At 36.3% G+C, this 23,808-nt stretch overlaps 1 protein-coding gene across 3 annotated transcripts in view; it reads left to right on the forward strand.

Annotated features, from left to right (window-relative positions):
- Positions 1 to 23,808, forward strand: part of FNBP1L (formin binding protein 1 like) — a 53,586-nt gene that overhangs the window by 14,226 nt on the left and 15,552 nt on the right. For all 3 annotated transcript variants that reach the window (XM_084211473.1, XM_084211471.1, XM_084211472.1), the window contains exons 2-6: positions 13,180 to 13,295; positions 19,754 to 19,807; positions 21,271 to 21,418; positions 21,826 to 21,888; positions 23,136 to 23,240. In XM_084211473.1, the coding sequence (XP_084067599.1) occupies positions 13,180 to 13,295; positions 19,754 to 19,807; positions 21,271 to 21,418; positions 21,826 to 21,888; positions 23,136 to 23,240 (486 nt within the window). The remainder of the gene's footprint in view (positions 1 to 13,179; positions 13,296 to 19,753; positions 19,808 to 21,270; positions 21,419 to 21,825; positions 21,889 to 23,135; positions 23,241 to 23,808) is intronic.

Raw genomic sequence — 23,808 nt, forward strand, 5'->3', positions numbered from 1 at the left:
CTGAAAAAAATACTTCTAAGTATAGGCTTTCATTTTACAATTTAGGAAATGCCAAGAATTAACCCATGTCCCATGACATTAATATCTGGGTTGTATTAACTTTAAATGATTTGGGCTCAAGTCTAGTTCTCTGGATGATTCAGATGGGAAGGTCAAATTGTAAGCAGTAATCATTCTCTTCTGTATTTCTCTCCTTACAGAAGTTTTCTAGACTGTACAAGGTTTTTTTTTAATTAACAGAAGAATGAATTGCATCAGAGTTAAGAAACAGAAGAAATCTAGCATTCTGAAAAACTGCATTGAGAATGTAATTGCTAAAGTGCTGTTTCAGGGTACTGCTGAGAAGTTAATATATTCTCAACTTTTACCTTATCCAGTTTTGCTGCCTTTGTTTCAGTTTACTAATCTGCTTTGTAACTGGGTAGTGGATATACTTATCTTGATGTAGAATACTTCATGTATTTCAGTTTATCAGTTAGGTATTTTGCTTATGCTTTTTTATGATATGAAAACGAATGTTGCTTTCACAATTAGCCTTGAGATTTTTTTTAGTGCAAATTGTGCATTCTGCTCCCATAAAAGAATAATAATTTTGCATATTCTTATAAAGCATTTTGGGACATCTGGAAAATTAATCCTCCTTGTGACTGTTTTGTGATATGCTATGTGATACCATAAGAAGAACACTCAAAATTTAATCAAAATATTTTGATAAATGATCTTTTGAATGTTTTAAACATTTAGTATTTCTCTGAGGCTGATGGGGACAATAGTACCAAATAGTTTCCTTTCCAAATAATTCTCTTTGGAAAAACAGTAGTTGACTGGTGAGTGTCTTTAATTTTCCATATAAGCTAAAGATGCACTGAATTGAGAATGCCATTGCAGATTAATTAATTACATTTAATTTTAGTTTCGTTAATTTTCTTTCTAAAAGATATGGATGGTTTTACACAATGATATGTAATGACATCAAAACTAAAAAAAGAAATACCTGGGGAAAAGTCACTTGCTATAATTTTTTCTACCACAAAATCCTGGTGGTTTTTTGATTACAAGTTGGCATGCTTTAATCACTGATTTTTAAATGTTTTTGCTAAGATATCACACGTTAAGGCTCTCCAGATATGAAACATCAATTTTCAGTGGTTTTTAAAGTCAAGCTATTAATGTTAAAAACAAAGTTGAAACTCCCATGTGCAATTAGATGGTTTCAGTTTTATACTCAATATAATAAAGATATAACAGTTTTATGTAGTATGAAAGAAATGGGTTTGGATTTTCTTATTATGTCATGTTTTCTTCAATATTTGAGGCTGTTTGTCAGAATTTCTTTAGTGTTTCTTTGACAGTTCCTAGACCATTGCTTATTTACAGAGATGTATCCTAGTGTTGGCCTCTCCTCCCAGCTTTGTGTCACCAGTGAACATGCTGAGGAGGCATCTGCCCCTTCATGCAGCTCATTGATAAATAAATAGAAATGAAAGTACTGGGCCCAGTTTTGAACCTCGAGGTCCAGTCACAGATAAACTACTGAGATTTGGTGCTTGTTCATCTATATTGTTCAGATCTCCACTGGATTTTAGTGTGAATACTCTTCTATTTTTATCAGTTTAGTCAGGAAGGAAATAACTGCTTCTGCTGAAGTACCTTTTAATTTCTACATTGACTATTCATTTGACTCTCAAAAAGAAATTGGCTCTCAAACAAGAAATTGCTATGGTCTGGTGTCACTATTGCCAGTGTGACCCGGTGGTTCGTGTTTATTTCTGTCCTGAATGAGTACTGAATTGCTTCAGAAGTATGGACACTGATTATGCTATAAATTTGCTGGCTTTTGGTATGGAGCTCCTGAAGTGGTGCAGGATGTATTTATGGACTCCACTGTCTTTTTAATATGCTGGATTACAGAAACAGTATGAAAAATGAGCTGTTAAGTGTTTGGACTTGGAACGTGTTTTGTAAAGAATGAGGAACCTACCTATGACAGGAGAAAAGTGGTTTTTCTTCTCAGAACACTGAAGTTTGTACTCAGGTTTTGTGTATGCAACTTCAGTGTTCAAATAGGCTGTAATAGGGTTGTTTTACCTTTTTAAAATTGTAACTTTTTAAATGGAAGTGCACTTACGGTTAAATTACATCACTCTTCTTGTTTTCTTTGTAATTTAAGGAAAAATACGTTGTTAACCAAGGGGAACAGTATGTGTTTTTGTACTATTTGATTTATCAGAGGAAGTACATTTCTACTAGAAATAAAGGTTTTATGAATAATGTTATTCCTACAATACAGATAATGATTCCGAAGGCTCTGGTGAAATATGGGAGGACTTTACTTTGTATTTCTAGGCTCATATCTTAAAAAACTCTGTGAGAAACTGATACACGGCACAATTGTGTTACATTTTAGTGTTATCTGAATCACAAAATCTTGAAAAATTCCACTGTTTTGAAGGTGCCAGTAATAACATCTGGTTTTAGTTTTAAATTCTTTATTCAGTTATGTTAATGTTACTATGAATTTTGTCTCAAGAACAATGAGTGTAGTAGATTCCATTGCAAATAAAGGATGTGGGGGTGGTGGTAGTTTTCATTTTGTCTTGGATTTTTGGATTTGGGTGTTGTTTTGTTGTTTCTGGGATTTGTGTGTGTGTTTGGTTTCTTTTTTTGTCAGGATATTTATCTGTGTTTGAAATAAGGTTCCAAAGAGTAGAGGAGGGCTCTAATTTACTGCCATGTTAATTTCTTCTTAAGTGTATGGATCTGGTTTTGTAATCCAGTTTGAAAAGTATTTACTGTTGTTAGCAAGATATTTGTGAAGGGAAAAAGATGTGGCTACTATAGTCTTTCTCTTGGTCACTGAAGTGTATTTACAGGTGACACTGGAAAGGGAAGTTCACTTTTCAGTAGGACTTGTTACAGAAAAATCTTCTTGTTCATTGGGTTGACAAAACAAACAGCATATGGCAAATCAGTCAACAACGTTCCAGTTCTGTAACTATTTACGTAACTGGTCCTGTGATCTCTGGTTTTCTGAAGTACTGAACAGTGTCTGCTCCCTTTTAGTGGGGAGTGTGCTCAGAACAGTCCGTGGTGATTAACTCTGTTAGTATTTGCAGCCCTTCCTACACCATAAAAGGCTAATGATTTAATTCAATAAAATTGAAGGGCTGATCAAAATACCTATGTATAGGTATCTTACTCTGAGTGGTTTAGAAGAGCAAATATTTGTTTACAAGCTATGAAGTTGTAGTTTTGTCTTTTGAATGTCAGTAGCAATAAATGTAAGGTTTGTGCCTTTGTCTTAAGTCTGTCTGATGGGATCTGGTAGTAACGCTAGGAAATACCTTCTTATATTCCAGCTGCATTCACTATAGCTTCTGTATGTAGGAGGAGAGAGCAGTTCAGACAGTTTTATCAGAGTGATGCTGAATGAGGAGTTTTGTCTGGGTCTCTGTGCTTGGAGCTAAAAGATTCACGTTACAAGAAGAACCGCTATATATTGCTCCTGTACCAAGTTGTTGTAGGTTTACTGGGTATTGTAATTATAACTATTGTGAGAAATTAACTTGAAGTTAGGAGCAGGATATGTTTGTAATATTCTTGTAATGTAAGTTTTATTTTATGAGTTCATTGTTCACTGCAGTTGCTGTGTAGAACTAGTGTCATGAAATGTGTTTTTTAGGGAGCTGTTGACAAGAGTTTAAGACTCTAAATAATGTGCAGTTTCATTAAATATGTATGAAGAAAGTTACAAGGAATATACCATGGATCTATACCTTGCTTTCTGTGTTAAAATGAAGTTCTGCTGGTGATACTCAGTGCCTGGATTCTGTATAGATATTTTTACACTATAATTGCCCTAATTGTCAAAATCATAAACAATATCATTCAAGCCATTGGTTCTTTTCTTTCTCAGTATTCTATTGAGACAAAGCCTAAAGATGCATCTTTTAAGTGTGAAACATACTAAATTCACTTGTCTATGTGGGATTTCTTAATTGTATTTGTTAAATAGTTTATAACTTTTAAGTCAGTTGAAAATGGTATCCTACAGTCTACTTAATAGCTGAGCAGATAAATACAGGGAAGTGATATTTGGACTAGAGGGAAGTTGCCATTCTCCCTTCTTTTTCCCCTCCCCCATTTGGCAGAAAATACTTCCTTGTTTTAAATTTGTATCAGACATTTTGGCTTTTTGATGAGTTCAGAGCTGTGACCCTTTTTATAGTTTTAAACTGTAGCAAAGTCTGTGGAATAGCCTCTAACTAATATGCAAACTGAGTTATTTTGAATGTCATATTTCAATTCAGTAAAACTCACTAAAGAGTGCAGTGTAAGCTGGGTCTCATAGTGTTGCAGCTGGACATGTTGTAATACAATTGGTACAGAGTTTTGCGTGCACATGCAGATCTTGTTTTCTGAATTTGTGATGCAGGGCATCTCAGTGTTCTGTAATATTCCATGTGCAAACCTTCTGTCTTTCCCCTGTTGCCTCACTTTATAACATCGAGATTACTCCCTTCTTGTCTTGAGTGCACTGTTCACTCCCTTAATGTATGGAGAGGGAAAAAACAGTGCAGACTCTGCTTGTTAGATGCTATGCCAGACTGGCCAGAACAGGAATTTAACCCTTCACTGAAGAACTTGTTAGGAGGTGAGATCCCTTTCTTGTTTGTACAAGTTTTGAAAACACAGATCCTCCAGAATGCAAAACCAGATTGAGTCACATTTGCAAGAACTGGGGAGTGTCACAGTAGCTTGCTCAGTCAGTCTCTCATGGATGCATTTTTAATAATATTGTGGAAGTATCTGTAGTTGGTGAAGAGGCATTTAAAAGCTTTGAAAGGTTTGAGCAGTTTCATCAAGGGTTCTTTAGTAATGCACTAAAACATTCACCTTGTACATAGAGTGTCAAGTCACGTAATAATATTTTGTAACTGAAGAACTAAATGATTGTTTACACAGTTTTTCAAAAAGAAAAGTCTTGCATCAGTGTTTTCTAAGGCAGATAATTTGTTCTTGCAGACTTTCTGTAGGCTACCATTAATCATGCAGTTAATGTGCTGGTTTTGCACAGAACTTCTGTTTCACATGAGGCCTCACATGGCTGTTGGTCATACAGCAAATCCAGTATTCTGCTGCTTCATTGATTTATAGCCTTACTGCTTTATAATCTGTTATTCTAGTGTTACTGGAAAGATAGGATTTTCTCCAGATATTTCTTATAATGAGCAACAGCATCTCTAAGCATTGTACAAACAGTAGTAGCATTTTTTTACTGTGATGCATGATATTGCACTTACTTCATTTAGGGTTAAACATAGTCTTCCTGTCTCCTATTTCAAGTGACATAACTAGGACTAAAATGTACTTATGCTTCAGTCTGTTTATTAACAACCTTCTGCCATTCCCAGAAGACTCAGGAAGTGCCTGTTTTCTGGCTTAGCTATGGTGAAAATAAGATTTCTTGGTGTTTAGGGGAATGGACATAATTATATCCTTTGTATATACAAGGCAAGTGTAATACTGCCCCTGTGTTAAGATGGCAACTGTTTTAATCCAATAATGCTCAAAAATACATGGTTTGTGATCTGCTATTGTCTTGGATAGAGATGTTTGAAAATGGTCTGTTTTAAGTTAATGTGGGAATTAAGCGTAAAATAGAACGTGTTTCAGAATTAAGCTTTGCTTCAAATGCAGATAAAACTCAAGTATTCTAACAATTTATATAAAGAACATACATGGAAGAAATCTGGCTAAGTTTCTTTTAAAAAAAATCTTCCCAATTAAAAGTTGAATGAAATTAAGGGGATGATTGAAGGCTAAGTGAGTGGGTTCTGATCCAGTTTACAAAGTAGGATTTCCTGATCTAGATTTTATGTATGCTTGTATTCTAGTGATACTTACTTCATATGACTCTGTGTGTGTGTGTGTGTTTGTATTTTTCTCAAGTGGTGGTGGTAAGGGTGTCCTTACTGACTGCTTGGGACACAGTACTTACCTCCTTCCTAGCTTGTAGGTAAAGATGTTACAGCAGATACACACCCACAGTGGAGTGTTCATTGACAAGCACAATGTGAGGAGGCTATGATGGGTAGCAGAGAGGAAGGAGGCCTGGAAATGTGTTCTGGCTACTACACACTGTGTTGATAGAACTTCCTGGGGAGGAAGACGTGGTGTGTTTAGGGAATAGGAATAGCCCTCCCTGCAGTGTGTGGCAGGCTGTGGGACTACAGAGCAGGGTGATCTGAGTGAGGAAGAGAGCATACCTGCAGGTACTGCACAGAAGTGACATTTTCCTTACTTGGGTTTGCATCATGATACAGTGAGGCAGATCTACTGTTCTGGTTCTTATGAATGTGACCATTTGTTAAGAATCTGAAGAATTCTGGAGATTATTTATTAACAGGGCGTATAGGAGTGGTTGTTGGGATACCCTCTGTGGCAGCATGTTCCTTTCCTCCCTTGTTTTAACAGTGCTGTTCCTTGTCCCAGTTGTGAACTTTTTCAATCAGTTTGCTCTGCTGGTAGGAAACTTGCTTTTAAAATCTAATGGTTAGTCCAACTCTGTTCCATTCAGTGGCATGGGTGAACTGGGGTGCACACCTGTAATCTCTAATGTTTTTTAGCTCATCTGTTATCTCTAGAAGCAGAACTTGATTCTTTTGTAATTATGGCTGCTCATTTCAAAAGCACTCTACAATGTTTCCACACGCTTTTCTGTCTGTGGCAGATTCCTGCTCTTTCCTGGAAACTAAATGTGTCACACCTGTGAAGTTGTTATGTCTCAAGACGTCCCCTCTTGCCAGACCTGACTTTCATCTAGAGTTTCCAAAGCAGTTCCTTTGCTGCTGGTCTGGGGACATCTTTATGGAGAAAAAGAGTCTTTGTCTTTCTCTTCCTCAATTGCAGCTCTCCTTTTTTAGCTTTGCTTTAGAAAGCTGACTTGCTGTATGCATTATCTTACAGCGTGGCTGCATCTCCATGGTTCAGTACTTTTTTGAGCTTTTTGCTCACTTTATCATGCAAATGTTTCTCTAATAATAGAAATTGACTTTTTAAAATTAAAGTTGACAGTGATATTGCTTTTCAAAAATATATTCTAAAGCTTAACAGGTAAGTAGATTTTTCATACTGTGTTGATAACTATGAGTTTATTAATTCTTTATTAATCAGAGCAAAGTAGTCTTTTGTCCAGCTAGAAGTGTTTTTAAAATTCCTGTTGTTTTCCTTTTGCATATTAAGCACTGTGCATTTCTAGCAGAGTTTCTCTTTTAAATATTTTCAAGCTACAACATAGTACTGTTAATACCAGTGTCTGAAGTTTTGCAAGCAAAGTAGCTCCATGTCCTGAAGGTCAACCAACAAACTGTTTTCTGAAATTCTTTTTAGGAATTATTCCTCTTTTTATGACTCAAAAAGACTAGCAGATTTTCTGCATAGAATCCTGTACATATGCCTGTACAACTATAGTGAACTTCTGTTTTAATATGAAATTAAAATGTGAAGTACTGTTCATGTATATGAATGTGCAACTTTTTTTCTCATCTTAATCTGGGTGCCTCTGCTTTATTTCCAGTGTCACTATGGCTTTTGGTGTTGCTGCCCTGAACCTTCTAATTGATATGAATCTTTTAGTCTGTAAAATACTTAGCCTTTAAGTTTGCTCACAGCACATTTTTTTCTTTCTCAACTGTAATACCTAGATTGTTTTCAGAGAGGAATGAGGTACAATTTGCAGATTAATCTGGAGCTACAATCCAGAACTCGTAGAAAGCAGAAAAGCAAAACACTTTCTTTTTTGTTCTTGATATAGAAACAGCTCTTTGTTAGTTTTCAGACGTGAAGCTAACAGGGTGGTTTGAAAAGATAAAGTACTGTTTAGCTGGAAGCAGCTTTTGTCTGCCTGGTTAGAAGAAGCACATCGCAGTTGCAAGGAAAAAAGAAAGACTAGACCAAATTGATAATTATGAAAACAAACAGGCAGGAATACAGAGGAATGATAATCAGTTCAGACAGTAAAATAAAAGAGCTATTATCCAAAGATAGAAAAGGAAGCAGGAATGCATAAAGATAGAGACAAAAGTAGAAACCCAAAACAGACAGTGAAGACATATCCACAAAGAGAAACTGAAATGTATTGTCAGAAGTAGATTAGTGTGACGTGCTCTAATTAAAATACAATTTTCTAATTAACCTGTCCTGAAGACAAATAGGGAAAGCAATAGTGTATTATACTGGTAAGTTCTCATCCGTATACTCATTGACGATTATGGTTCCCATACCTTTTAATGTAGCACGTCAGGTAGTTCTTTGTACAAACACTGCAAGATACTTGTTTTGTTTCAGTTTTTGAAATAAAGAAATTTAGTCAAAGATACCTCCAAGAAAAACAGTGAATAATTTGAAGGCCTTGATCATTATCTAAAAATAAAAAAAGAAATCCAAGCTGCATAATATTTCATAATTCAGCTATTTCATAAGAGTTTTATAAAATCTCAGTATGTTAAATAGTCAATAATGTTTTGTAACTTAAAATATTTTAACTTATAGAATAGAATTGGGTGTTAGGAAGCAGTATGTTTTTCTTCTGCAGTGCTGCTCATGCAGGGAAAAAAAGACATTATGCAGAATTTAACCTACTATTTAAATTTATCCATAATTCAGGTTCATTTGATAAAGCCTCATGGGCATAAATTGAGTAAATAAGAACTGCTAAGATGGGTATTAAGTTACCTAATCACCCACATTTTCTCACTTGGCTTTCTGTGGACTTGTAGTTTTGTGGTTAAGTAAGACACGGCTTTTTGTAAGGTGATAATAAAATACAATATTTATATCCACAAATACACTGGGGCTTTTTTGATGCCAAGTGTTCTGATTGGTTTTTTTTCCCTGAACCAAGACCTGGCTGCTGCTTTACCATGCTCTGAACACTGTCCTCATACATATTTCCTTATACCAACTTGCATAAGGGTTAAGAATTTAGAGAGCAAAAGACAGGATTGAATTTTTAATCTCCCAGTCATTGACTTGGAAGTTTAGACTGGCTGTGCAGCCTGGAGAACAAAGAATTGGGAAGAAATCTCATCTTGAGCCAGTGTTTCAGAAGTGCAAATAAGATCACTTGGGTAACTGCAGACTAAAATTGTGGTCTGATAAAAGTATGGAAATAATGATGAACAGTTGTGTCAATAGAGAATAAAATGATGGTAGAATAATTAATGCAAAGTATCCTCATTTTAAATAAAATGTTTTATTAAGTAGATATTGCAGATGTAATTAATTGAGATAGGTTTCTGAAATTGTAAGTCAATGTACGTCAATGTTTAATGTGATTCTTAAAACTTTCAGCTCTGCTGTCTGGAGGTCGGTGAAATAGGAGACTAATTTGAAAGCAATTCAATGTTAATGCAGTTAGCTAGTTTACATACTGTAAAGGAATAAATTAGTGAAACAGAAGGATTTTTTTACGGAATGATACCACAATCCTTGCTTTAAATGCAAGTAGAACTGCTTTCTGAAGTTCATGAAAGCTGGGAACATTAACCCTGTAAAAATCTCAATCTTGTTGAATGCCTTTTATTTGAAACTCCCACACTAGTCCAGTGTCTGGACTCATAGCTTTGGGAAGACTAAACGTCCAGTATTTATGCTGTAGCATGCTTATCCTGCTGAAGAGATCTCCCATGTTTTTCTTTTTATTGGTTCTTAAGGCTTGTTTGGAGAAAAAACAAGTGTCAGTAAGAGGAGGAGAGCAGATCTCAAGTTTAACCCAGGAAAGTCTGTTTTGTCTTGGGTGCAGGTTCGAGTCAGGTTCGCTCTTGGCTTTGATGCTTCAGCTGCTATTTTTGTAAAGCTTCCTGGTATCTGCAAACACATGATAAGTTTAGAGCTGCAAACCTGGAGTGTTTATAATTTGATGTGTGGTTCCAGTAAATAATCTGGATGTAAAATTTAGGTGGGTGACATTTGTTTTGGAATAATCTGTTTTGACCTACTGCAACTTCTTGTCAAGTGTCAGATTTGTTTGTTTGTAATGGAGAGGCTTTGGACTACATTCCACTTTTGAGTGGGCAGTTTCTATGTAGGGCCACCATCCATTAGCTGACCTTCATCACTTTAATAATAGTCAGCTGCAGTTTTAATAAAATTTTTTACAAAAATTTTCTGCTCAGCTGGCAAGGGCTGTGGGCAGTTACTAGACAAACAGCAATATATATGTGCTTGGAAGTATTGTTGAAAACATACTTCATTATCAAGGCGTGGGTAGTCAGATGTTGTAGGATGTGAATTTTTTTTTTAAATAACATTTTGCTGATCTCTAGTTAATGCAGTTTTCATATTTCTTATAAAGGAGGTAGCCAAATTGCTACACTGATGTATTTATTTTGAAATTACAGACCTAAATTTTATTGAAACTATTTGGTCTATTTTCTTGTCTGTACAGCATTGTCTGATTTTTGACCTTTTTTGTTTTTTCCCTTGTAGACATCACTTGTATCTCAGTGCATTAGTTTGATTTCCTTTGTTGCAGTCTGGAAGATTTGCTGTTTGTGTTCAAAAAGGAAGCTTTTTCCTTTATCAAGGCCCAGAGCTCAAATGTGAGCTTCTGGAGAGAGATTGAAAGTAAATAAGTAAATTTGTGACTCCTCTCTGTAAGCGCTTGTGAAAAGGCCAGGCCTTTTTGCTTATTTGCTTGATTTTGCCTTTATCTTTTTCTTGTTTATCTCAGTGGCTTTACAGAACAATATAAGGTGATTCTTATGGCCTCAGACTTTCATTCACTGGTTTATTGTTTATAGAGAATTTGAAAAATTGTGAAGCTTGTGGGATAATCCAACAAAGCTGTCTTTGCACAGAACATACTGTTTCTAGAATCACATGAAGAAGAGGAATTGAGGGAAAAAAAGAGGTTTTGTTATATGATTAGTGATTAAATCCTTGTAGTAAAGCATGATAGCTTGTCAAATGTAATTTTCATATTAACAGCAGACCTTGAAGGAAGTTTGAGCAGTGGACTCCTTTTTTGTTTCAACAAAATATTTGGAAAGCCACTGTCTCTGGTTGCATGTTTGGAAACATAAGTAATGTGGTGTTCCCTAATGCTAATGAAACCTTAGCAGCAAATGAGAGCTTTGTGGTCTAAAGAGCTTAAGTAGGACAGCAAAGGCTTTGTTCTGCTGTGTGCTGAAAGAAGTCAGTTCTTTTTAATGGTATTAGGTATTGACTTCATGCCAGAAGCATCTTTTACAAACTACTTTTGGATGCTAGGTTAATTTTGTAAGAGTAATTACACAAATGAGTGAAGTGTAAAAAAAGACTTTTTGACGTATTCTTACGCATATTTGCGAATGTGGTCTGATGCCACAGCCTGGTCGTTGTCTGCCTGTTCCACACTGAAACCATGCATGTGCAGCTTCTCTAAAAGCAGTAGCAGAAATGTCACTTGATTTGCCATAAGCCGTTTTGAGTGGAAATGTCCACTTGGTGCAAAGTGCACATATCAGAATAGTGCGAGATACAGGCCGTGGTTTCCCAAATACATTGAAATCTTGTTTTGAGTCCCTCTCCCATCTCTTGGCCGTTTCTGTGGTCTGTGGTGAAACATCAAGGGGAGTGGTTGTGATTTTGGGGAGAGAGTGGTGCAGAGGCTGGTGGTAGAGCAGGATGGATACTTTTGGTGGCAGTACCTGCATGCCATTGGACTGAAGTGTTTAAGGCAGTAATGGCTGTGTTGTTAGTCCGTGGTGTAGGGTACTGGGACCTGCAAGGCAGCATTTGAGAGCAACCTTAATCTTGTTATTTTTAATTTTGTTGATTATATAGCTGTGTTCACCTGGTATCACTTTAAGTGAATATGTCTTCCCTGAGTCTTGCAGCATTTTAGGCATTTTTTGATTTAGCTGTGGATCATCCTACTGCACATTGAAATTGAACTTAAGTTGCTAATGCTAGAAATCTGCAAGCCACTGAGTCTGCAAGAGACAGTCTCTGATAAACAGCCTTCAGAGCTTTTTTTGTGCAGGTTAATTAAACTTTGAACTTAATTGTTTCCTTAGCTTTTTTCTTTTTTTGATTTTTATTTTTTAAGTTTACTGTGAAGTGTATTTGGATTCAGCCTTTACAGGATGCAAACTTTGTTTCAGTTACTTGCTTTTTTTGATTACTAAGTAACTGTTAATTTTAAATGCTCTTGTAAGCTGGAAATCCTTGATTTTTTCACTGTGGTAGATTATTGTAACATAAAATACAAGTATATGTTAGACTAAAAATATTTGCTAGGCAGTGTTTTGTACCTTTGTTTCCTCCTGCCTAGTTCTTAACCCCCATATTTCCACTTTTTGTTTTTTGACTTTTCAGCTTGTCCTAATTAGTGTATCCTCCGCCTATTGATCAGTAGAAAGTGCAGTGGAAGATTGGTTTTGAAGATGGTTTAATGCATTTAAAATTCCCCAAGTTTGGTTTTTTTTTCTTTTTTGGAAATGTAGTTTATTTTTTATTGTTTCTCCTTTTTGTTTTGTGCCTTTAGTTTGCTATAACTTTCTTAATTACTAAGGACAGGTTTCCTTTCTTTGGAATATCCTGTTAGAGCTGATCATGAGCTGTGTATATAGTTTTGATTTAATAAATGTTTTTGATATGCAGACTACCCCCAAATTTAGTCATGCTGCTAAAATTTGTTATTTTTCTTTCAGTGAGTAATCCTAAGAGTGCAAGCAATTTTTTGTATCCAATGAAATTATAATTTACTGTGTTTCTAAGCTGCCAGACATCTCTTCTGTGAGCGGTCTCTTAATCATCTATTAGTGATGTTTGGTTGGGTCTGTTATCTTGATGGAAAAGATGCACTTTTGAAATAAAGGGTTTTGATAAGAAAGAAAGAAAGAAAGATTTGCATTGTGAAAGTGATGAAAGGCTGCTTACAGCTTAACATGCAGGTATTTAGAGCTGTTTTTATAAAAAAAGAGGTAGATCTGTTCCTGCACATGAAACCTACTGTTCTGGTGTTTGGCTGATATGTATATACACGTTTGACTGATTCATAACTTGAATGACTTCTACCCCAGTAGCGAGCGTTCCCTCAGAGCGCAGCTTATAAATAAATGGTGTGTGAATCTGGTGCTGCTGTGATTCTTAACTAATTCTGGGTAATTTTGTTTCCTTTTGTTTTTAAAGGATCAGTTTGATAACTTGGACAAGCATACACAGTGGGGCATTGACTTCTTGGAGAAATACGCAAAATTTGTAAAAGAAAGGATAGAAATTGAGCAAAACTATGCAAAACAACTGAGGTAAGGTTTCTTCCTTTGCAAGTGGATATTAAAAGTTACTTAAAATCATTGTATCACTTAGTGGGCAAATATGAAGTGTTGTGATGAATGACTGTTTTTCATTTACAGAGTGACTTAGATCACTAGCTTTTTTCACAACAGACCAGTCCAAAACAGAAAATTATCTTTGGGTGTGCACTTGCTTGCTTGTTTTTGCCTTCTCTCCCACTCTTCTCTCCCACTCTTCTCTCCTACCCACACTTTAGATCTTTGAACTATAAAGGTTTAAGGCTTAAAATTAAAGATTCAAAACAAGGAAAACCAAAGTGATTTTTTGCACTGACTGTCAGCATGTTTGCTGTATCTACACTTGGGAGTGTGTGCGCGCCTCTGCTGCTAATTAATTTCTCATGTTGAGTTGGCAAGAGCTACACTACATTGTGTTAAGAAATCTGATTGAAATAATTGAGTTGAACTTGAGAAAACAACAAGACCTTCCTGTCCTTAAAGCACACCCTTTCCATAGCAGGTCTTGTCCCTTTGGGTGAGACTGTAACCCAGCCGCCCTTTACCTCTGTTCTATAGCTGCCAAGTGAAACATCTTTTAGGTCCAATAGGAATTTCCTTTCAGGGATCATACAGGGAGAGTAGCAGCCATGAAATGGCTGCTTCAGAATAAAGTTACTTCCTCAGAATGAAGTAGGTTAATTTTTACCAACAGTGCACTTAGTGCTTGAAGAATAAAATTGAAAGTGAGACACTCTTGTGAACTTTGCCTTCACTGCCATCTTTGCCTTCACCATCAACTTTACTGTCCTGAATTCCTGTGGGGATTCAACTGAAGCTGCAAGCCTACCCTTGTCTGACTGAAACTGATAGCAGCTTCTCTCCTGTGGTTTCTTCCATCATTTGCAAACCTGATTGTCACTAGATAGAGACCTGAGAAATCCTTCCTCGTTAATACAGTAATGAGGTTCCCAACAGAGGATATGGATGTTCTGTATCTGGGCTGCTCATTTCCTTTTGGATTTCTTTATCAGTTTCTTTTCATCCAGTTGCATATATTCACCTAACATAATAATCTATTGTTTTACTGAAGGGTTTTTTTCTTGTAAGGAAGAAAATAAACACCACTTTTCCAAAGCTGGTATAGAGGAACTTGAGGAGGTAAAGGAAAGTTGGAAGCATGCACAGCACAGTTTACAGCCCTGTTTCGATTTGTTTTCAGTTGTTTGTTGAAAAATAGAGATATATTTTATGTCCACAAATCTCTGTCAAGATATTTTCCTTGAATAGTATTAAAAATGCCATTTGCTTAATTGTATTTAAAGGTTCATTCCACAGCTAGCAAGATGAGACCCTGCATTATTACTTCAGGATTTGACTAAAAATAGGAAATTTTCTCTGTTCAGCATTTTACTCTCGGTAAACTATTGATTTTTCTCGAAGTGTCTTTCAAAAATGAAAGAATTTTGTCGAGTACCCCTTCTGTCAGATGACTGGAGTGACTGTCCCTGTGCAGTAAGTATGACAGTTCTGGGAAGCACAGGTCTTGCTGCACACACATTATACAGTGCATGCATGCACATATGCCTGCTTCCCACCAGGGTCTGGACAGCACACACATTCAGAGGGTGACTGATTTTCTGCCAGTAGACCAGTTCATGAGTTACTCTTTGATAATCTTGCATATATAGTCTTTGGAGGAGTCTTGACTGTTTAGTAATGAACTGTCTCATGATAACAAGTTGATTTCAGCCATCATTGCTCCTGAGGAACTTGCTGTTTTTAATTATGTAACATAGTTATGAGGCCCAGGGGGGGGATTGAGATCAAGCAAAATTGTCACCTTCAGAAGAGTTAGCCAGCCTACATCTTGCTTCTAGGAAGTTCTGAGAGAGATGATGTGGGATGGACTGCGGTTCTGGTAATTTTAATATTGACAGCATATGGCCTGTGAGATAGATATTAATATTCCTAATGGAAATTTCTAGTATATCACTGTTTCTTCCTTTTGTAATGGAAAAGAATCTGAAGAAGAGCGTTTGAGACTCTTTTCATAATGAACTTTATAACTGAGATTAATATTGCTCTTGGTTAGTAGAGTATAAACAGTACAGCAAGTGGTAAGCTCTTGGTAGTTCTGTGGCTCTCTTAGTACTTGGATGGGAGACCAAGGAAAGCCAAGTTTAGTCAGGAGATATAGCTAGTGATGTACGGTGGTATTTTTTTTACTGTCTTGGTTTCAGTGTGGACCATGAACATCCTGTTGAGATCATTGATGGATCTTATTCTCATAGACTTAAATTGAAGGATGAAAGCTTGAGTGAACTTTTCATAACAGTTTTCACTTATTAGAGTCAGTCTCCTGGCAGAAATTCACATTCACTTTGTGTATACCCTTGCATTTGGAAACCTTTATTTTTCTTTATACTGTCACAACTTAGTGATAAGCCTTTCCCAGGTGCAACCACCCTTCCAGGTCTTCTAGGAGAGGGCAGGTGATGGATGAACAGCTTATGAGGGGCTGTTTGAGCTCCTCATATATTCTTACTGTATGCAGGTGTTGCATGCCATGGTTGCCAAGTAATTCCAGAAGTGATAACTTTTCCAAATGCTGGTTTTAGGTTTAATTCCTTACTATTCTTCTTTGATACTGAAAAAATTACAATAAAAATTGGGGAATCCTCAGTTGTCTGTGGGGTTAAAAAACACCCTAGACAGCTTATCTTGTCTTTGCCTGCAACATAATGTGTTCTGAAACAAAAAAGGAAGTGTAATTTGATTTTGTTTGAGCTAACTTAAAGCAAAATCTAAACTTTTATGTGGTGTAAGTCTCAACTAATGTATTGTGTTATCACAAGGTTTGCAAAGTTTTTTAGAGACTGTTACTAAGTTACAGGGATGTGAATCAGGACAAAGATATTGCAGGGTACATTAACATGTTGCATTTTAATGATATGACTGTTTAATTTGTTTTTATTTTGTAATTGGAAAAAATGAGATTTAGTATGTGCCAAAATGATGTTTTGTTCCACATCGTTACACACAAAATAATTCTGGAGGTTCACTCCCTTTTCATCCTGTCTAAAGCATTATGACACTTGAGTAGACAGAGGAGTTCCACTTTCTGTGATGTTAGGCAGTAATACAAGTTATACCAGCAGCTGGAGATGAAACTGCCATGGAATAAAATTTCTGAATATGGTCAGCTTCTCTATTGTTGGTTTAAAGCAAATAGCTATGATTGTTCCTAAGCTGTTTGTTGTCCTTTAAAATGGTGTATTGTGATCTCTGGAGATACCTGGTTACTCTGATCAAATCTATTTTTCATATTCCTTCTGCATACTGTTGTGTTTATCTGATATTTGTATAAATATAGTATGAATATGTGCATATGTTTAGTCAAACTGAGACAGTGTCCACATTTTTATATGCATAATCTTGGAAAGATTTTTGAAAATGGTTGTAAGCTCAAATGTAAAGCTGAGTACACAGATTATCACCGCATGTGATCATTTCTCAAAACTCTTCCTTTGATTGGAGCTGAAATTTTGCACTGCTCATTACTATTCAGATATGGTTGTGGCAGGGTTTTTTAGTAGTCCTGTTGCTATAAACTTAAACATGTGATTTCGTAATGCTTCCAAGGATATTCAGCTTTGTAAACTTGAAGTCCAGGTTACGCTTTTTGAAGATTGATTGCACCAGTGTTTCTGATGAGATGTTACTAAACACAGTTAACTGTTATTATTTTCACCCAGTCCATAATACTGATGTGCAGTCATTGAAGACATCAGAATTGTATTGAACCATTACTTTACATATAAATAGGAAATGCTTTTAAGTACTTACTGCAATTTTAGCTACTTATGAAAGCAAAAAAAGTTTTTGACCAGGCTCATTTGTAATATGCTGTAGAGGCTGTAGTGATGTAGTATAAGCAGATACCGCAGTATCTGAGCTGCTACCTTAATAGAAATTGTGCCATGTTGATGCTGCTGCTTCTGTTCTTTATGTGCTGTATTAATTGACTGAAGGAAGCTTAGTTTTGAGTTGATAAACACAATTTTTAACACATCTGTAAAATTTTGTGTAGATCTTCTATGTACCTGACTGTAAGTAATTTTTATCAGCTGAAGTGCTTTTTGAAACTTCTGCCTAGGTGACTGAGGTGGTACTTCTCTTAAAAATCAATTCCTGTCTCACTGGTGTTGACCTGAGACCAATTTATACCAAGAAGTGAGGTTCATGAAATTACAGGAGCAGCACAATTGGGTGTGGTTATTCCTGTATAAAATCTGCTTCCAAATGGCTGGCTGTAAGACAGAGTATGATAGAAGCCATCAAAACTTTACTACCAAAGAGGATTAAAGTGTCATCAGCTGCGCTTTTTGTAGGAAGGAAAGGCATTAAGCTTATAGATTTGTTTCTGTTCTAATGATCAGCAATTACTTGTACAATTTTCTTATAAACTAGTCCAGGTCCATATCTGAATTCTGAGAATTAGGCATGGATTTAGACTGAAATGTCAGAGGAGGGTATGTCCCCTTAGAAGTGTCAGCTGGCTCCTCTTTGAAAGAATGCTTCACTCTTCAAATCTGTGCTCATACAGGCTGCTTGTCAACCTGTTTTTTTCAACAATTAAGATTTAATATCTCTGTTGTGATTAGGGGTTGGTATTCACTTATTGGAAAAGCTATCTATGCATAAGTGTTCACACAAATACTGTCTTTTTCTTTGACCTTTAAAATCTGCGTTTGCTTGTAATTTCATATTTATTGCCACTGATTACTGTACCTTGTGCTGTTAAATCCTGGTCACAGTGTCTCAAACCTGTGTGTCCCTTTCATCCAAAAGTAAGTGGGATTGGCTAATGAAACTGGCAGTTATTAGGATATTTAGGTCTTTCTAGAAATAGTAAGCAGTTGCATTAAAGAATGAAACCAGAACAAAAATCAGCACAGTAGTAAATAATCTGTATTTATGACCCTTCCCTCCTGCCATTTTTAAACTGTATGGCTTTAGTAAGTATTTTCTTTTCTCATTTTTAACAACTCTGAAAATCTTCCCTTGAAAAGGCTCATGCATGGTTGCTTAGCTACAGCATTGTATATGTGTTATGCATTTCACCTTCTGAATAAAAATAAGATGAATTTTTGGGAATTTCCTATTCATTAATAAGCACTGAGGAACAAAGCAGAAATGTAAGGGAAAATGGAACACAGGAAAGTTACTTAGTGAATATTATTATTTTTTTCCCTATTTTGTTTATGCATTTTCCTAAAAATGTCTGCCTTTAATCCCTACCAAGTAGAATGTTACAATAGGCAGCGAGTTCTGGGGATAGAGAGAAGAGATTCTTACTTGAACTTCAATAAGAAGGTCACTATAAAATGTGTATATAATTTTTTATTGAAAAGTCAGTGCTTATTCTCTTTCTTAGTACATATTGATATAAAAAGGACCTGACTTTCTTATCATAGTTGGGTTTTTTTGGTTGTAGTCTCAGAAGGTATAGAAACAAAGATCCAAGTTTACTATTTCTACACCAACTCCCTGCTCATATTCTGGTGTATCCTTTGTAACTGGACATGATCTTACTATGTGGGCTTTTGTATTATGGAGATGACTTCCAGATAAATGGATTTTAGGAATTGTACAAGGTTATTTTAGATGAAAGTAGAATTAGCACCTTTGTTTTAATGGTAAGGTAGCTCATAATTAGTAACAACTGAAGTTACAGAGAGATAGTGAGGTGAAATGCACAAAATGCATGCTAGATTTTTTTTCCTAGAATCTTCTCTTAACTCCTCAATTCCTTTTTTTTTCCTGCATCCTATGATACACAGGTCATTTCATATCAATGTTTTCAAAAATTGGACTGTGATACTGTGCTAAGTGCTGGTCCTGTGGATTCTAGAGATTTGCTTGGTCTCTAAAATCTGGGTATTTGCCATGCTGATGGTAGGACAAAGTGTGAAATCTCTTTCCAGAAAAGACATGTTGCCTCTCCTATTCTGGGCACGTCCTTATAAAATATTTGGAAATAGTGTGGTTAAAATCTTTGACCTGAATCTGTACTCAGAGCTTCCTTCAGGAATGGAGCTCTGTGCTGGTGGCACAGCACACCGTGTGCACTGTGTGACACAGTGGTTGTATATTGGCCTTATCCCCATCTCCTGCTGCCTTCTGCATGCAGGAATAGGATGTTAAATAACAAACTCTGCATTTTGTGTCTAGTCACTGCAATAGAAGTTTTAAAATATTTGCAAATTGCTCTAGATCAGAGTGGTGTAAAACTTTGATAATACTGTAGATTTCAGCCTTGTGTTATCTAAAGGACCCTTATAAGTTGACAGAGGGAATAGATTTGTTTATAGAACATTAAACAGAAATAATTTGTTCCTGCAGTTTTCTATGTGTGTCTTCTCAAAAGAGACTCTAAAATAGGATCTTTTTTTGTTCTTCTTTAATAGAAATCTGGTTAAGAAGTACTGTCCTAAGCGCTCACCAAAAGATGAGGAACCCAGGTAAAAATGTCCGTTTCAAGTTCTGTGTGTAAAAAGTGAAAACTAACAGTATATGCTGTCCTTTTATGATTTTTTTTTTCAAGATAAAGTATTTAATTGGTGATGACAACAAAAGAATTGTGCTTGGCTTCTTACAGTTCTGCTATAATTCTCAAGCATGTTTACTCCTATTGTTATTTTAATGTAGTAGACATGGCAGGTGGTACTTGCTCCCTTTCAAAATAATATTAAGTTAACTTAAATTTTGAAAGCAGAAGTTTAGCTTACTATGTACAGTCTAGCATTGTTTTTTAAAGAAAAGCAAGTGTGTGTACTTAGGCTTTAGTTTTTTGCTTAGTAATAGAGATTTTCAGTGCATTTTTATGGCAGTACAAATGTAGCTATGCATCTCTGTAGTGAGACATGAGTGTACACAAATTGTCATGTTATGGGCAAGAGGAGCTCTTAAAGTGCTGACTTGCTTTGACTCCGGAGACAAAACAAGTGGATGTCTACTGGTGGAGGAACGATTTGTGCTAAAAAACCGTATTTATCAAAAATGTGCTTGTTTTACTGTCCATTCCGTAGCCATTTAAAAAATTTATTTGAAAAAGCACAGTACTTTTTTTCTTTAGTGGTAAGTCTTAGGAAATAAAACAAGTGGACAAGTTTCAGGTTGCAGCCAGAGCACATACTGTGCAGAGTGCCTGAGAATTCACAGTAGGATTTCCTCTAGATCTTTTAACTATGTAAAGATCCTGGACGTGAGGGAATAGGCTTTCCAGTGCTAGAGTGGCATTTGAGATTCCCAAAAGCCAAGTCTATGGAGATGGCAGTATTCCACAATTAAAAGAGAAAGATGTATATTTTAATATGGTGCCTGTTTTTTTTTTCCTTTCTTCCCTTCCACACACACTTTCTACCCTTTGCCCCTCCTCTTCCCCCCTTTTTAGTGCCAGCCATAGTGGCACCTTACTTCCAGCCAAGAGGTGGGCAGGCAAACAGGCAGCTGTCTCCAGAGCTGATAGCAAACTTGTTCAGTAGAATCCATCGGCATGCATAGGAGTGGCATGATTGGCATGTTCCACCCTCAAGACTACCAAGCACATCATCTCTGCAGCAAGCTCAGCCTCCGAGCCTAGGAACGTATGTATCCGTTCCCAAGCTCAGGCCCCTCCCGGGGCAGCTTAGGAGATACCACTATACTACAGGGCCTGCCAGGTAGTATTCTTCTTCTTTCTTTTCCATCCACAAACCCCATGTTCTTGTAAAACGTGTTTGAAGAGGCATTGCAACATATAGTACATGCTAGGCTTAACATAGGCTTTCCCAGTTTGTGTTTCTACTCTAACTCTATTAGCATTAAGATAAGGTTTATTGTAAAATGTCTATAATTTTTTATTTAATCAGGAGTGCAGACTATACTAAAATAAGTACATTTTAAAAAACTGTCTAACTTTTTGTGTGTGTGTGCTTTCTGTCAGGTTTACTTCATGTATTGCCTTTTTTAACATCCTCAACGAGTTGAATGACTATGCAGGACAGCGAGAAGTAGTTGCAGAAGAAATGGGACACAGAGTGTATGGAGAATTGATGAGATATTCTCACGATCTGAAAACTGAGAGAAAAATGGTAATTTCTGTGGTTTTTAAATTTAAAAATAGCATATCAAAATGTATATCTTAATGAACTGATGTATTTGTTTACCCATTTGGATGAACATGGCAATACATAGATTTTGTGATACATTTATAAAACACATTTAAGGTTTTTCTATAGTATATAATGTTGTATACTATAATACAGTTATTAAACCTAAAAATTAACATGGGAAGACAGTGTTTGCTAGTAACCTTTTTTTTGCCAGTGTACCACAGTATCTGTGTTACACTTCTTGCATGTTAAGTAATGTCTTCCAAAGAGTATGGGTAGCTTGTGGAAGATACTGCACATTATAGGCTGTCAACTAGAGCAGGGACTAATTAATGGTAATAATACTAAAAATGTAGGCAAATTTAATTTATTTGTGGTGTTTTTAGCATCTTCAGGAAGGGCGAAAGGCTCAGCAGTATCTGGACATGTGCTGGAAACAGATGGATAATGTGAGTTTGTGTTTGGATTTTATTCCTATTGAACTTAAATAACATATACTGGCTGTAAGTGGAATTGTTTTCATCTGTCTTGCTTAGATTTAATACTTAGGTGTATTGCTGAATGTAGAAATAATTTAATAACATAATACAGTTCAATGTATTTATATTCCCTGATTAAGAAAATCTCCTGTAAACAGTTTCTGTGTTTATGTTTGATAGAAGCCTTGGCTTTTATCCAGCATAACCAGCATGAAGGAATCTGGTTTTAGCATGGGTACAGACTTCTGTTGCTTCTCCTTGGGCTCTAAAAATGATAGTTTATTTACATGAAGATGAAATCTTAAGTCACTGAATTTGACTTGAGCTTGAGGGCTTGTTCCAAGGTATATTCAAGAATACCACTATAGACTGTTGTATTTTTGGGAGATGGAATTACTGTTTAACAGATAAATGCAGGAAGTAAATGTCTCTAGGACAGACTATAAGCTTCTTTTTCTTGAAACAAATGCTTTTAAAGATAAGAAAATATAAAATTCAACCAAGTCTGTTCAAGATGTATTCTGATATTCTAGTTGTCTGTCTTAAAAAATTATTATACCTTTGATTCAGATTATTGTGAAGCAGTACTGGAGAAGTGAATTTCTGTTTTGTTGTTGTGGTCCCAGATGAGCAGGGTCTTGCTTCCCTAGCATGTCAAAGAGTTTAATTAATCATCAGAGGATCAGAATAGAAGCATATGTGGTAGTTCTAGATGTTGTCTCTTCACCAATTCAGCTCAAACAGTACAGTGTCTTATATTTACCTGAGTGAAAGTCAGTCTTTTAAATACATTTAGATGCCTTTAAGGGGCACACTAACCTCAGTTGCCTGGCTTTGCTGTGAACAGGAGCTCAGAGTCTCAGTTGCAGTTTCTCTCTAGAGATGTGAACTTCTGCGACAATTTTTCCTACAGCAGTTGTCTTGACAACAGCTGCGTATAGAGAACATCAAGTATATTGAATACTGTTGTCTGTGCTACCTACAGCTTTGCCACTTGACATGAATACTGATGATGATTGTACTGTAGATACGTCCTTCAGGCTGCCTTCAAAATAATTCAGTTGACCTAGTTGCTGTGCTAACAGTGTGATCCTTTAAAGGGACTTAGTGAATTTAAGATACTTAAATGGAAGCTTTGATATTTAGAATTCAGAATTAATGTGCAAAACCAAATGGGAATAGTGGCTGTTGAAGCAGTAAGTTTGTGCCTTTTGTAGAGCAAAAAGAAATTTGAGAGAGAATGCAGAGAGGCAGAGAAGGCACAGCAAAGCTATGAACGACTGGACAATGACACTAATGCGACAAAGGCTGATGTTGAGAAGGTAAGGGTGTGGTGGCTTTTCTTTACTTAATTATCAATTGTATTTCATTTACATGTTAATCATCAGTACTGAAACAATATTCATTGAATGTGTAACATTGTGTATAAAATGTGCTTATTTGTTATGTGCGAAATCATAGTTCCAGTGACATGTAAGACAGCACATGAAAGGAGTGTGTTTCAGAATCAGAATGGTTTGGGTTGGAATGGACCTTCAAGACTCCCCTGCCATGGGCAGGGACAGCTTTCACTAGACCAGGTTGCTCAAAGCCCCATCCAGCCTGGCCTTGAACACTGCCAGGGATGGGGCATCCACAGCTCCTCTGGGCAACCTGTTCCAGTGCCTCACCAACCTCATAGTGAAGAATTTTTTCCTAATGTCAAATCTAAACCTGCCCTCTATGAGTTTAAAATCATTCCCCCTTGTGCAATAACTACCTGCCCCTGTGAAAAGTCCCTCTCCAGCTCTCTTGTAGACACTCTTTAGGTACTGGAAGGGACTCTGAGGTATCCCTAAAGCCTTTGCTTCTCTAGGCTGAAAATCTCCAAATCTCAGCCTGGCTTTATAA

The sequence above is a fragment of the Fringilla coelebs genome (genome assembly GCF_963513975.1).
Source record: "Fringilla coelebs genome assembly, chromosome: 9".
In the NCBI taxonomy this organism is placed as follows: Eukaryota; Metazoa; Chordata; class Aves; order Passeriformes; family Fringillidae; genus Fringilla; species Fringilla coelebs.